Here is a 16,557-nt window from a genome sequence, read left to right on the forward strand (position 1 = left end):
CTTGAATGTGACAGCTTCGAATACATCAGTTATATATGTGTAAATTAAGCAGTGATGCATCAGGCAAATTGTCCTTATAGTCTGGATATCAATAAATATAGGCATGTTTATCTCTCACTCTGTCTTTAGAGATTATAATTTATTCTTTGGTAAGCCTTCATAAAAATCTTTGATCATTCTATCCTACTGTCTTATTCTGGGACTGTTCAGTTGTTGAATTTGCATTTAAATGAATGAACACGTATAAACTATAAAGATTGTTTAATGAATGCGGAGATGAAATCTATTAAGGCATCATATGGTATTAACATCAACTTTATCTTTGGGGGGATGAATGAAACAGAAGAATGGGACGGTAGGATGCAATAGTCCTGGATACCAACACACATACTTGCATTAAATCTTCGTTTCCTGCAAAAATAACATTAATTTATCTGTTTTATAACCCCATTTGCCAAAACGATACCCCCCCCCCCCCCCACACACAGCAAAAAAGTAACATTATGCACTATTTTTATGCACTAATTTTTCTTTTCAATGAGCTTTGAACTCCAGTGCATGAGGATCATAATGTACCAACATCTGCATACTGTGTAGATAATTGGAAGGCTTGGCTCCCATAGATAACACAAATTGTGTAGATAAATTATGACTGAAGTATTAGTACAGAAAAACCCCTCTGGGCATCCTTTTACATCATGCACAACTATATTGATAAATATGACAGAATCTACTCACTTTTTGAACCATGCTCTACCACCTATGTGTAATTCACATAAAAATACTTGTACTTATAAAGATTCAGTTTGTAGTTGTTAAACCGGTGACCACCGAGAACAAATACACTTACCACATCCTCCCTTTGATGACGGCTGAAACAGTTACCCACACAGCTCAAAGTGATTCATAGTTCACAATAAACATCAGCAAAGTTCATCTCAAGCTCTTTAACAATCGTACAATTATTGATTAAAATAATATGTAAGAGCAAGTAAATAAAATTGTTTTCATTCAACATCTACACATTTTAAATGAACAAAAAAAGGGCCTCTCCTCTGACTCCTTTTCATCTTTATACCCCTGTTTTATTAAAGACAAAAGTAGAACAACAGACAGATAGACAGACAGAAAGACACAGACATATCTTTGCTCAGGTTAAGCCAATTAATTGCAATCAGTTTCCCATCTCTCCTAGTTCACCATAGAAAAGATTGAAACTTTCCTAGACATGTCACAAAAGAACAGATTCCAATGTGTGTGTGTGTGGGGGGGGGGGGGGGGGGGGGGGGGGGGTTGTTCCTACTGTCACAAAAGAACAGATCCCCTGGTTGGGGGGAAGGTCCTCTTTTTTATTTGAATGCTTATAATAATGATGATGATGATATGACTTTGACCTTTGCATACGATCTCCGATCAGGATCATATAACATATCCTCTGGTCACAGGCAACCTTCCTGCCAAATATTAGCATCTAATTTTTCTTCTCATAAAAGTTAAGGACCAGACATAAAACTCAGAGGAACTGTTGGAGGGTAAACAGATGGATGGACAGACTCAGAGATAGACAGATGGACCTAATGATTCCATTTTTCTCTTTTTCAAAACTTAAGCTTACTTTAAATCACATCTGCAGACGGCCGAACATAGTGATTCCGATATAGTTCCCCTCCCATCCATCTTCATTTGCAAAGAGTGAAAAACTTCATAATTTCAACTGTGATATAATCTGGATGGTTAGAACATATACAAGTATGGTACATGTTTTTTCAATTATGGTGATTTAAATATCAACCTGTAACTACATATACTGTTTACAACAAAATTGCTTTCAAAATTTTTCAATAGACAAGACATGCAAAATTTTAGAATCTTCTACATCTTCCTGCCATTACAAACATAGAAGAAACATTGTCCTTAAAGTTCTATTACAGCCAACAATAAAATTCTTTAATGCTCGACTGTAATGGTGGCTGTCGTGCATCCTCAGACTATAAATAACTACTACTTTTCTAGGTCTGGAAATTGCTTACTAGACAAAATTGCACAATTTCCTTGACCATGCACTTGCAAAGTGTCTATGATAGGTCGAGTTCTAAACCTTCAAGATTCGAGGATAGTGGCTATTGATTGAGCCTTTTGGCTTTTAATCTGCTATTTGAGTGCTCTTTGTGAGTGTGGAGTGTTTAACACCTGTCAATCACAGTCTATTATTGACAAAAAATAGAGCTTTTATCAACACAGGTTGATGTTGGGTACAAATCATTCCAAAGCCGTACAGCAATTGCAGGGAACAGCAACCCTTTGCCTGCAGCAAACAGCATTGAGCACCGACCCTCAATCAACAGGCTAGGGTCCGAACTGAAGATGAAATAGATGCAATCAACGAAATGTCAAAGAGGAAGGCATAAAAAAACATTGCTCACTTGATCAGATCTTCAGAGGGTCAAAAAACTTTTTTCCTTCAAATTGACAAAACAGAAAAAGCTTTTTCCAATGTTAGAAAAAAGATCACCAGCCTTCCGGTTGAGTTAAAATCCATTAACTGTCAATATTCACTGCTGAGGCTGTTTGATTGTGATGCAATAAGAAAGGGCTTTTAATTAAAAGACAGCGTTCACATTAACCCCTGAACAAATCAAGAGGTTTGGTCAATGATGGAGCATGTAGGCAACAAGGACCCAAAATTGTCTATTGGATCTATTTAGACAGACAATTTCATGTTTATTGTTGTTAATCACCAAGCCCTACCAGATGTTGATACTCAATGTGTGAGGTCTGTGACCAGTAACTAAAACACTTATGGAAAAAGAACAAAAAGTTAATGAAATTTAGAGCTGGATGAACATTAAATCTTTAGCTTATCGTTATAAAAAAGTTCAGTTTAAGAAAAGATAATTTGGATGATATATCTAAAGATAACTCTGGCCTCTTTTGGGGGAATGATACATTATTAGAAGGATTGAATATTAATGAATAAATTCCTAGAAACAGTCAATGATGTATATGGCTGTATGATTATGATCAATCTACAGATTTGGCAAAAATATAAATACAGTATTAATTTATACAAACCAAATTGACACGTGAGAATATTTGTGAGTTATTATGGTTATAAGCTGAAATCTGTCCATTATGTCAGATATTGGACAGACTGAAGTGTGTTTGTGTCGAGGACTGCATGTACACTATTTTACATGTACGGCAGTTTGGGGGATATAGACCAATCTACACTTTCCAAAAGTTATGTCCCTTGGCCACCAACTTTGGGGAAAAACCATTTCTCACAGTAGCATTTGTAATTTAGAAGTTAAAAGTCAGTTTCCTTGGTATATCATAATTGCCCCTGAGGATGGAGCAACCCACACACTGAAAGAATAAATTTAATTAAGAGAGATTTCATCACAGGACGCCCAAATATTTGGTAGCATAAAGAAGGGAAAATTGTTTTTTTTCCCTTTTGACCTTTTGGTTGACCCTGCAAAGGGAAACAACTTTTGTAAAGTGTAAATTGGAATAAACTGTCAACCAAATTTTACTTGCAAAGACTTCATTTCGTGAATTACCAGAGATAAACTGGTTCATAAAGACTAATTTTCATGATCAAGATGCAGTTTACCACAAAATAATATAATGGATCGCGAGACATTTGAGGACTGCTTTGCAGTGATCAAAATTAGCAACGACTGTTATAATTGGTTCAAATCCCCAAGAATAATCTATATTTTTTCATAAAAACAATGGGAGATGAAAGGAATGATTTTTTGGGGATTAAATTTTTAATCAAATTGTGAAAATTGGATGTGAAAAGATTTGCTGTGTATCTCCTTGTTACATTGCAACACCTATAGATGAATAGATTTATGTTTTCAAATTGGCGCTGCCAATTACCAGGTATTCTTGAATCTTGAGTTAATCAGATTTGTCTCAATCTATATATGTTGGAATCCACAATTTACATTTGGATATTCTTAATAGTTTAGCACATAAAATTGTGATAACTTCCATAAAATTGCATGGAGAATTGACTAATACATTGCACAGTATATGTGTCATTTTGCTCCTGTTCGAGTGTTTTTGTGCTTTACCTCCATTTATACATGCATGTATCTACAGCTGTCCTGAGAGAATTTACACAATCAACATAGTTAATCAGGTGTCAAATGTCACATGAATTATATTCATTGTGTCCTATTTGATATTTAATGGATTTCATAGTATATTTGTGCCATATTAATGCAATTTAGGTCTAAAAATGGTAAAAATTTGACTAATCTGTAAAAAAAATGAAACTTGATTTGCGATGGTAGTTTGAAATTGGTAACAGTAATCGGCATCTACTAAAAAGTCACTTGCCCAAACCCAATGCAATCCTATAATGTCTTTATTGCACATGTGTAACCTATAAGAGGCAGAGAAAATGAGTACCAGTAGATTTACACAGTAATTTTTTTAAAATATCACTTGAATGTTCAAATTTATGTATTATGAGACAGAATATAGTTTCAGTGAAACAGTTGAACTTTAGTTTCTCAGTCATTCATTTCTCGAATACCATTGATATTTCAAAGTGAATAGGCAGTTCCTACAATCCCTGATTCTTCATAAATTTTAATCTCTTTATTTTAATTCTTGGATTTCTCTAAATTTTTACTTAAATTGGTCTAAATGGGTTAGAGATCACAAGGCTTAGCTGATTCAATATTATTTTTTTCCGATATTTTCCTTTTTTGACACTTCCAAATTCAATGGTTACCGTATTTCACGGAATTTAGGTCGATACTTTTTTCCCCTGACATGTGGACCTCGCCCTATTCATCGCTTCGCCCAATTTATGTTTTTTTTTTTTGGTTGGAATTTTGCAAAAGTTTATGCAACCCTCCAATAAAATCATGAGTGTTTACTGTAATACTGCTTGAATTTCTGTGTAAAAATCGTATGGATTTTAATCAATATACTGTAGTAATTTATCATTTAAACAAAATTAAATGTAAATCGATTTATTTCTTCTTACATTTCTTACTTAGATCACTGACTGAATCATTAAATGCTGTCATGCATTTTGATCGTGTGCTTACGATAAACAGGAAATCGATTTCGCGCGGTAAAAGTAAAATGAGAACCGTACAAAGGGTAATTACGGGGGGAAATATCGTCGGGTAGAAATAAAAAAAAAAACAATTTGTTTTCATAATAGAATACATGAACAAGTCTTTTTCTGTATATTCAACATAAAACTTTCGATGAAATTTTAGCCAGGTGTCTCTGAAATCAGTCTGGGTAGCGCTGACTTTATTTATACACAGTTGAACTCTCGGCACGTGCTACTCATGCCTGCAGGCTTCAATAAGATCAGAGGTTGACTCGTGTGTATATGCACAGTAAAAAGTCACATAGAGACACAGGGTGGCATGTGCTACCGTAGTCATGCCTCAAGGCTAGGTAACTATCCCCCAGTTAACACCAGTTTGTACACATGGCAGGGAAGTAATAAAAAACGATCTTAAATTAAAACCGGCCGTACTGAATTATTTGGTTTGAAAATTTTGACGCAATTTCAGACATTTTCTTACGATGTTTTCATAAAATACATTTTATTTCCCTTTTGTTTAAAACTGTGAAATAAGATTAAAGGCTACTATATGATAACGTTATTGGTTTAAACCATTTATTCATTAGAACTAGCCGTAATTTTTCGACCAATTCTTCGAAGTCGACCTATTTATACTTTTTTTTATTTTATGGCTGAAAACGGCCTCCTTCGCCCAATAAACCGTATCGACCTAAATTCCGTGAAATACGGTACTTTTTCCGTAACAATGTTTCTCTGTTTGAAAGAGAACATGTTAACATGTTCCATTTCCAACATTGTCATGTTTAGACACATGTAAAGTGTATTGTAGAATTGCATGTCTGTTTAGTAAAGTGTTGCTTTTTGGGATAAAGCGCCATTGTCAGGCAAAAAACACATCATTTTCTGTGTACACCACAACATCGGAGAAATTAAAACCAGGAATGGTAAACCAGCACACAGAGCAGAATGCAGCTGATTTTTGCTTGAACAAGACATCAGATCGGTTAAAAGAATCTTGACTAATGGAAAATATTCCGTCCCATTGAAGTGATTTCTTGATGTCAAATGGGAACATTTTTGCATAAGCTTAGGGATAATTCTTCCATTAATAGCACCAGAGAGAGAGTTTGATGCAAGATGGAACTCGGCGATCAATCTCATTCTCATTAAGAGATTTTTTTACATTTTTTTTGGTTTTAAATGACAACTGCAAAACATTAGCTTAAAGAACCTGCTGTATACTTCACTTGGGATTGGATTCATTTGAACAGTAATTGCTTTTCCATACTCACAGGTATCCAAATTCAACAAGGACATTTGATCAAACTTCATTACAATAAATCTTTTGGGAGACAACAGAGGGAAATAAAATCAATGTCTGTGCCATTGTTATACAGAAACACTAAGATCTGTAAACAATTTCTTGGTGATATAATCACATCAATCAAGCTTGAGTAAATCTGGATTATTGGATATGAATTCCTCATATGTATTACGTTACATTATAATTAAAGCGAGCAATCAAGTAGAATTCAATCCCTCAGGGAAAGCTGCTTTTTCAATTCTTCTGAAAAACTTAATGGTTGCATTGGGCAACCATTAATACAGTAGTATATTCAGAATATTTCTTAATTATACAGTGGTGCATGCATGGCTCTAGAGGCGGGTCCAGAGCCCCCTCCCCCCCCCCCCCCTTTCTGGAATTTGCAGAGTTTGTAAAAAAAAAAAAAACATGAACATAGTAAAGTAATAAAAGTTATTACTTTCGAAATAAAATTTTGAGAAACAAATTACTTTGTAACTTCCTTGTGAAACATGAACCTGACTGATACAATGATAATTTTGTAAGAATTAAGACAGGCATGTATGAGTTAAGGTGGTTCGGAAACCTACAATCTATGTTGTGGCGTACTATTTATTTAAATAAACAATAAAATCAAATGTAATTTTATAAATATTTTCTTTCTCATAATTGTCACGTACACAACAGCATAGCCCAGTGGGTTCGCTAAGAATCTTGAAGTCATGAGTTTGAATCTTGTTGAGGATTTTAAAGTTTTTAACTTTCCAAAAATTTATAAAACACATTTTTGGGTTAAATATTGTAAAATTTTAAAGTTCTAAACTGGTGAAAGTATTTTAATCATAATGTACTTTAATCCACATTAATATCGACAGATGTCCCACACCACCTTAAGTATACAGTAGTTTGACGTAGCTACATGTATTGAGGGAGGGAGGAGAGTAAGAATATAAAGCCTAGATCCAACTCATCCTGGAGTTTGGCTGTGGCATGAGTGAAACAAACCATACCTTAAGCAAAGTCAACCATCAAAAGATTGTTTAAAACAAATGAACAAATTTATCTTTCATTTTATAATATACTAGACTTTGACCCGTGCGTGCACGGGTTGACAATGCATATCGGACAATTATGAAATAGATACATTGACACACCGTATTATTGACATCTACATAACAAAGCTATAAACCTACAATAATGCTATCAATTTCACTACACTTTTTTTAGTAAGAATAATCTTACTGTGTCTCGAAAAAGGCCCTCGCCATAGTTAGAATGCCTCCAATCAGAGACATAAACATGTCTCTGTTCCCATATACCCGTAATGTAACAGAAAATTGAAGTTGCATTGAAAATAACAGTCAAATTTATCCTAATAAACCTTTTTGAGACTGTAAATGCCTTTCATCTAAAATTTAATCTATATAATTGATGAATTCAACACCTTTTCACCAACATACACATATTTTCTTTGCTACAGACACAATACACGGAACACATTCTATCGTAAAACCAGGTCCGTTGGACATTTATCATTTTAACGATAAAAATTCTTTCTTCACTCTCCTAAGAAATACAATGTGAATTTTTTTGCATGATATCAAATATTTTTTTCGCCATCACGAAGACAAAAGTAAGTACTAAGCTGATATGTATAATTGTTATCTTATAATTTCTCTCATAAGAAATCATAAATATATATGAACAGAATATAAAGCAAATTTCCGATGAAACTGTACACATTTGTGTATTGTTTCTGAGTTTATTCATGGAAATATTGTATTGTGGAAACATAAACTAAAGATCCTGTTAGCATGAATGTATTGCGCACGCGCAAGATTGTCAAATCCGACAAATCCAGAGGAATTCCAGGATCTTTTGAGGAATTTTCGTTGATTATTAATTAGCGAAGCTAATTGAGAAAAAAAGAAAACAAATTGGTAATCTTCAAGTACCAATGATGTTAAAAATAAATAAAACAAAAGACGACAGTACTCTTCCGATTTATTGGTATTAAAGCCCAAAAATTCAAGTCTATTATTTTAATTAATATAGTAGTATAGATTTGAAAATACAGGAGAGAGAGAGAGAGAGAGAGAGAGAGAGAGAGAGAGAGAGAGAGATTATCCAAGTCATTTTAGTAGACTCTCAGGCTAGTACAATTTCATTTTCTCCGGCTGTCAGACACCCTGATATTGTGTGACAGGAAAGACAGAGATGGGAAAACACTTCCATTCAGAAGCCATTTTACCGAGAAGATACATCCTCTGAAATGAGATTTGGGGTTATTTAAACTTGGCTTTATTTGGGATTTGATTCCTTGGACTGAAATCATTTGACAGTCGTCCCTTGATTATTGCAGTCGTCTGTCCACTATTTCCATGCCTGATTAATGATTTTTATTTATCAATTCTACATTAGCATCTATCCATGGTGATAGCATCCTTTCCTTTATACCACTGTCTGGCTTTCCTAATATAAATAAAATGCAAGTAGAGATGATCATATTTTATCCTGAACAAAGCACTTGGTTGAGCTCACTTCCTATGAAATTAAGGATGGCAAATTTCCCTTTGTTAAAACTCCAGGGGACCTGGGATCAAACAGGATTTTATAAACCAGAAGGGCTATAAAATCTTACCCTGATTAATCAGTTTTCATACGACCTACTGCGTAATATATCCTGGGTGATGGAAAACAGCAAGTTCACTATATTTTTCATGCACGTTCTAAACAAATGTGCAAAGATGTTGACAGCTTTGTACACTGTCTGTTCATATCCTCCTTTCTTCAATTTTCTTTTATCAGAATTGTGTATCAGAATAAAAAATACACTGATTGAGTTTAAGAACCTTATCTTTCATCCTTCTAGAAGCATTTTCAAATGCCTCCCCCATTTTGACTATCCTTTGAAAAGAGGGTAATCCTTCATAGGGATGAATTTATCCTTCTCATCCAAAGATGCTTTATGTCAAGTTTAGTTTAAATTGGTTCAGTTACATGATTAAGGAGAATTGGAAAATATAAAAAGTTTACAGAGGACAGGAAGACACAAGGACAAACAGTCTTCTAGGTGAGCTTAAAATATAATGATCCCCACCAATTATTCCCTGATATTTGAGCTGTAAGTCTATAACAACCAGCAGTAATTTTCAATTTTTTTTATTTCTTTTCTATAAATCAGCATCATGCAGCTATATGATGAAAGGATCTTCAAGGAAGTATCAGTTTAAATAGGATTACAGAGCCATACTGATCGAACTATGTACAGGATCTGTTCTCCAAAACCCTCATCTTTAGAAGAACAATTGATTTAGATCAAGTATTTGATAAAGAAAAAAAAATTCTTGCTTTTCTTGGAAATTTTCCTGCATAAGTGGTTGTTTAACATTATCCTTTTTTTTACTCCCTTGACAAAAATGCAGACACAGTATCAGCACACATGTCATCTTTCATCTGTAACTACTGGTAAATGTATATGGTTTTTTTTTCCTATGGATGATCTAGTTTGATCAAACAAAGAGCTTGCCCCAAATAAGGAAAACTGCCAAATGATATCAAAATCTGTCAAATTCACAACAACAAATTGATTTCGTTCTCAGACAAATTCCTTAATCATGTGTTACAACTTCCTCTCTGACAGCAAAGATAGCCAGGCAACTAGCTGCATTGATTATCATTTGAGAAAAAAATTTACTTTGGGGTTAAATTTAGGTCATGATAATCTTAATCTCAAATGTTCTGGTGATAACAAAATTGATGTTTTTTTTTACTCTTTACAGATAAAACCATGAATTTATTGGTAGCTTTAATCATTAATTTGTCAACTTTATCTTTATATATTAATACATTGTGTAATTAACACACAACAAAAAATAATTCATTTAGAAGATATTAGGAACAGATGGTTACAGGGAAGTAATTATGATATTTTCCCCACAAATTTAATCTGCCTCAGTCATATTTCAATGTTCCAGTACTTTAAAAATAAACATTAAAATCACCAAGTTAACAGTTTTCCCTTAACTGGTCAATCAGGATCCAATGTCTTATTATTTTCAATAGCCAGTGGTTTTCACCCCTCTAATTAAAGATCTCAATAACTGAAACACCTTTTGAGTACTGTCTTTTCATCAATATTTGTTGAATACCAATTTTTGTTGATTTCGTTTTTAAGCTGATCAACGAAATTAAGTGTTCACTGAAGTGCAATTTCTATTAACATTTTGTATTGGTAGGGTCATTTGGCCACAAATTTACATATCCTTGAAACTGCGATTTTTACTTTATCCACGAAAATTGATACCCTTGAATAATAATGAAACCACAGTACCAGTATTTGAACCCCTCTTTAGCATCTGATTACTGGTACTTAAAGAAAAGACTTTCTGAAATGGTTAGGAGCATAAAGAAAACATAAAATATATATCCTATATGGTATGTACAGCACATATAAATTTAAGCTGAAATAGGCATATTAGTGCAGAAACTCTTGTCTAACATGAAAAGCGTCTCTATATATAGACAAAATTAGAATTGTTCTTACTTCTGAAAGCTTGTAAAGAGATAAAGTATTTAAGACTACATTTATTGCACACTTGACAAAAAGCTTTAATTTGGATGTGTGCAGTATCGATTAATCTGAATTTATTGGCACACTTTGACGGCAAATGACCACCACTCTCAGGTCGCCACAAAAGGCAATCAAGTTATAACTATCAAACTGTAAGGAGATAATGAGACCATTCACAAGGGAATCAGTTTATGTAAAATATTGACAGCTCCGGCATCCATTGCTTCCATCTATGTTCTGGATTCAAGATCTATAGCAATTGTTACAGTCATAGAAAGTCAATACACAACTGGACAGTTCCTCTTTATTTAGATCAATGACTCTAGACGAAGAGAGGTAACTGTTGTCAGTCTCCCAATAACTACAGATAAACTTCACAGACCAACACCTAGAATGCCGAGAGGATACAACATTGTAGTCATTTGTCAAACCTGGCATCTGGCATTAACTCAACAGTTGCATGTGCAGATCTATGGGGGAGGGTGGGTAGGGTAGGGCATGTCAGACTGCCCTTCAAAAGCATGATGAGAGAGCTTTATGGTCCGGATCAGGCTTTAGGAGATGGTACACTTATAACATTGTAGTTATAAGGAAAATGGAAAAACTGAGCACATTTTACTAATTTCCACCATATATGTAAAAAGTTTTAACAAAACATCTTCTCACAAAAGGAGTAATCTACATTTATATCTACATCAAATATGAATGAAGAAAGATTTTGTGTCAGTAACATTTACCTGCACACTAAATTACCTTGTACCATTTCCAAGAGAAACTTATCTATAATGTGGAAATAATAATTGTATTGGTTTTCCCCGTATTCATCAACATGTGGAAATATCCACATCATTAATTGTGTTTGTTCATTTTATATCTGGTATCACAAGAAAATATATCAAATTTTGCATTGTAGAATTTTTGTCTGATTTCTTTAATGCATTTCTTTTGTGAAATTAATATTAAATACCTGTACCTTGCTTTGAATTAAAAATACATTCCATAAAGTTTGCATGGAATTTCAATTTAGTTTGTTCTCCAATAGAAACAGAATATTGTTGGAACTACATTTTTTCCTGATTGAAATCTATTTGCAACACTAACCTGTATAATTCTCAGTGTCTGAGATTTTGTCTGCATGCAAATTTATATTTGAGGCACATTTAGGAAATGTTCAGATCTCACGCTCAAGAACAAAAAGTGCTAGGTATCTTGTAACTCGTTCAAAAGACCCTAATCCGAGCTTGTCCCCAGATATTCTTACAAATATCTGCAATTTATTCTGTTCTTTCTTTTGATTTCTGTTATCAAAGCCATCTCTAAGAGCATTTATAAATAATGCGCATAACTTGACATACATTGATGAATACATGCATATCATCAGAGAATGAAAACTATGGATGAATGTAATCAATTATCAACATTTCTGGTAATTCTGTGGATTAAAACGTTGACTCTCCGAAAGACTTATTGTAAACTAACTAATGTACCACAAACACGTGGTACCAAAGGTATGAGTTTCTGAAGATCCAATATCAAAGCTCTATGACCACTTTTAAGCCATTTTCACTGTCTATTGAAATGAAAGAAATGTTCACAGCATCCAATGCAAAAATGAGAGCTAGGTGCAAAACAAGATATGGTATCTTATCTTCTCATTTCAATTCACTTTTTGGCAAATTTTAATTGTTACATCATATCAATCAATGGGCTTAAAATAAGAGATGGTCTGTGAGAAAGAACTTCAAGAATTTCTAAAATCTTACTTATTGCATACAACTATTGGTCTCAAAAGTTCATTTGGGGGACTTACTCATAAGATGAATAATATTTATTTACATTCTTACTACATGAAAAAATTAAATGGCAGATACCAAAGTTAAGAATGAAACCAAAACATTTTCTTTTATGTCATTAATTCTTATAAATGAATGTACTCGTACAAAGCTTCATTTTATCATGACATCATAAAAGCAGCACAATGGCAACTTTCATTCACCAAATGATAGAAAAATCAAGTTTAGAAAAAAAAATCTTTAAAAAATCTAAAAAATTTTTTTATCTGTATATTGCTTTATAGTGTTCAATTTAAAAAAAACAATGTTAATTTACAGGCAATTTCAAAAAAGTGTAAATACATGATATTTAACAGGAATTTGCAAAAGTGTGCACAATGAAAACTAAAGTCAGCCAACTTTAAAGATAGTACCACAGGGGCCAAGCCCGTTTTAACATTAATTTTAATGCAACCATAAATAAAGACCTTTCTTTATTTATGGTTACATTGAAATCAATGTTAAAACGGGTTTGGCCCACGTACACCAACTCAATAAAGATTTCACTATATCACTTAATTTATCAAGAGCTGAATTGTAATTACCAGCCAGAATATTTGGATGCTATGCCCATGCAGGAATGAAGTCATCAATCAATACAAAATTAATTTAATATCAATTTACAGCTAATTACGAAATATAGCAAAAAAATGCCAAAATGGACCTTATATGCAAGAATCTGTTTATTTGCACATATATTTAAATGAAATGATTATATTAACAAGGAAAAATTTCAAAAGGCAAAAGGTGACCAAAGATTCTGCCCATTTTGATGGTTGCATGCATGACCTCAGCTTTAATTACACCCATGTATAAAAGAGTCATTTTGAATTCAAATTGAGATCAATAAAAGGACGCATATTTTTTCCTTAAATTGACCATTTGGGGAAAATACATTAATATGTTGTATATCATATTAAATCTTAGTATTTTATGAGATATCTGTTATACTGATAAGCAAAATACTGTAACTGTTCTTTTTTTAGAAACTGTAAAATCTGGACTTAATCTTTTTTTAAGATGAATGCATAATTTTACAGGGGGCTGGTCATATTCTCGAAATCTGCCAGTTTGTTAACTTGTTTTGATGAGTTTTAATCAATATACTAATCAAATAATAGGGATGCATGTAAATTCAATTTATCAGCATTAAAGTGAGTGAAAAATTAAAAATGATTGATTAACGGTATATTAATAATTACATTTGTTGATGACCAGAAATATGAATATGAAAGTACTCACCATGGCCGAGGAAAAAATCTGGTTGCGACGCTTCATTCGATCCAGTTGTTTGCGATCACTCCATCAGTCTGATTAAAACCTGTAGCAATAAAACAGCAGCGAGGCAACAGTCATCAAAAATTAGATTTTAATGGGTAGAGAATCATATGAAGGCATTTAAATGTTTCAATCAGAGGGAGTCAGAGATTGATATCTTTATCATCACCAATATCAGAAACAAATAAACTCAACCTCAACAATCTCAGAGTTCATGAATATCTGACAGGAGGAGTATAAATTTGGTTTAAGATTCTTGCAAGAGGAATAAGCCTTTCTGAGAGTTTCATAGAGAAAAAAAATCCCAAGGTTCCTGTTTCAATCACACTTAGCCAAAGGTTGATTCTTCCAAAGGGAATAGCCTAGCTACGACACAAAATACAAAGATCAAGTACGTTGAGAAATTGGCTACACAATCTAGGAAATGTATCGTTTTATATTGTAACCACTTTAACAGTGATAGATCGACTTATTTAAATAAGTGCATCATTACTGTCAAAAGAAACATGGACATTTCTTGGGATCAATAACCAACGAGGAATGATCTCGCAACATGATCAACACACTGATAAAAATCAGGACCGCGGAAATTTGCATCCACTAAATTGACATTAATAAATGATCACCATTTAGAATAGTAGAAGTAATTCAAAGGTTAAAAGTTCATTCCATTAAATTTTAATTCTGTGGCAATGCATATATCTTCTATAGCCTATAATTAGATTTATTAGCCAATATATACATACATTTTCAATTGTTTTCCTTCTGACTGACATATTATACTTTCATTGGTTTAAACATTGCACATGACTGCCAGATATATTTCTATGTCCTACTAGTAAGAATTTATTTTGGCAAAATGGACAAAGCTTTGTCTATACTTATCTCGACATTTTACATTACAAGTGTATTTAATAATATTCTTTATGAGTTAATCATTTCATTAGTGTGTTGATCCTGAAAATTGTATCACCCCTTTCACAGGTGTGGTTTTATTAAAATCGTCTAAATGTAACAAATTTACTTATAATAATATAATAGACAAATATCAACTCAATTTTAAGAGCAAAGATTTGCCACTGAGAACAACTCTGTGGATATTTTTTTTGGTTACATCTAATTAATTGTTAACTGCCAAACTTGAATGTGTAACAGGTTGGAGATATAATATGACAGATCAAGCAGACCGTGCTTCGAACCTTGACCCCCTGAATCTAAGTCACTAGGTGCTATTCCAATCTGCATAAAGATATGACACCAGCAATTAAACCTTTCTGATCATCACAATTAGTCCAGCCCTTTGAATGTTTTTTTCCCCTTATATAGTATACATACCCTGGTCCTACTAAACAGAGAACTCTAGAGAACCCTGGAGAACTCTGGGATTTTTTCATTTAAAGTTAGGGTTATAATGAATGCTTAATTTAGTATCTGTTCAGTTGCATGTTAATTGCTACATATATAAACTCATTAAAATTGATTTTAAACTAATTAAAGGCAAATTCCCAAAGGAAATACAGTTGGCATGATTGTAAAACTCCGATCTCATCATCTGTACCCAGAATGGTACCATTAGCACTTCATCCTTGGTCGATTTACTCCCTCTTGTCAGGTCTAGCTGTAAAACTAAATTAATTATAGTCTCATCATGATAAAGCTATATATATATATATGTTAAACAGTTTTTATATTAAATTTAAGATTATCACCATTATTACGGGGGGAAAACAATCATGCACATTTTCAAGATAATATATTTGCATGTTTCTCAACAGTATTCTCTTTTAAGAGGTGGACATGCATAGCTATACATAGGTTATGCCTGTCCGAGAATAGAATTAATCTATTGTAAAATCAATATGTTGTTTTTGATAAACCTGATGATAATGTTTTAAATTTTTAAAGTGACACAACATACCGTCGAATGAAAACATGTGCCTCTGTCTGGAAATAAATCTTGAAGTGATGAAACTTCTCTCCGAATATTATCAGTTCGACTTGCTTACTCTTTTATTCATCAACTAAACCGAGTACGACTTGTCCAGCACCTTTCACTCCTTTTACAGATACGGACTGATACGGTCAAAATATGACAATATTCGATCAAACATACGCAGTATTCTCTTCTCAGTTTATGGAGGAGTTTCACGATTTTCGAAAAAATGCCATGTTTCAAAAAATTTGTGATTGCGTCGGTGTGGTGCACGTTCACGACGGCGGCAGCGATAAATTGCTCGGTTCCTGGGAATCCGTGAAAAAAGCGCATGACATGCTGACAGCCTTTCTCTTTTTTAGATCCTTAAACACACCGATGCCGGGAACTAATGGGTCTGCTGGAGGCCCTAGTGATATACCATTTATAGAAGGAACTAGTGAGGCGAAAGAGCAGATTTTTTCTCCTATGAATGAAAGCAGTTCAAGTACAAATATCGAAAGAAACTTGAGAGAAACTCCATCTTTGGCAATGGACGCTGACATTGATGTCCACGGTATTATTGAG

The 16,557-nt window shown here is 33.4% G+C and overlaps 1 protein-coding gene across 4 annotated transcripts in view; it reads right to left on the reverse strand.

Annotated features, from left to right (window-relative positions):
• The window catches only part of LOC128192408 (transient receptor potential-gamma protein-like), a 76,473-nt gene extending 60,422 nt beyond the window's left edge, over nt 1–16,051 (reverse strand). The window contains exons 1-2 of one of the 4 annotated variants that reach the window (XM_052865050.1): nt 15,976–16,051; nt 14,022–14,100 (exon numbers count right to left, since the gene is read on the reverse strand). In XM_052865050.1, coding sequence (XP_052721010.1) covers nt 14,022–14,057 — 36 coding nt within the window. In that variant the 5' untranslated portion in view covers nt 14,058–14,100; nt 15,976–16,051. The other 3 variants (XM_052865049.1, XR_008244546.1, XM_052865052.1) reach the window with 3 other exon arrangements.
• Nucleotides 16,052–16,557: the final 506 nt, after the last annotated feature.

The sequence above is a fragment of the Crassostrea angulata genome, chromosome 7 (assembly GCF_025612915.1).
Source record: "Crassostrea angulata isolate pt1a10 chromosome 7, ASM2561291v2, whole genome shotgun sequence".
In the NCBI taxonomy this organism is placed as follows: Eukaryota; Metazoa; Mollusca; class Bivalvia; order Ostreida; family Ostreidae; genus Magallana; species Magallana angulata.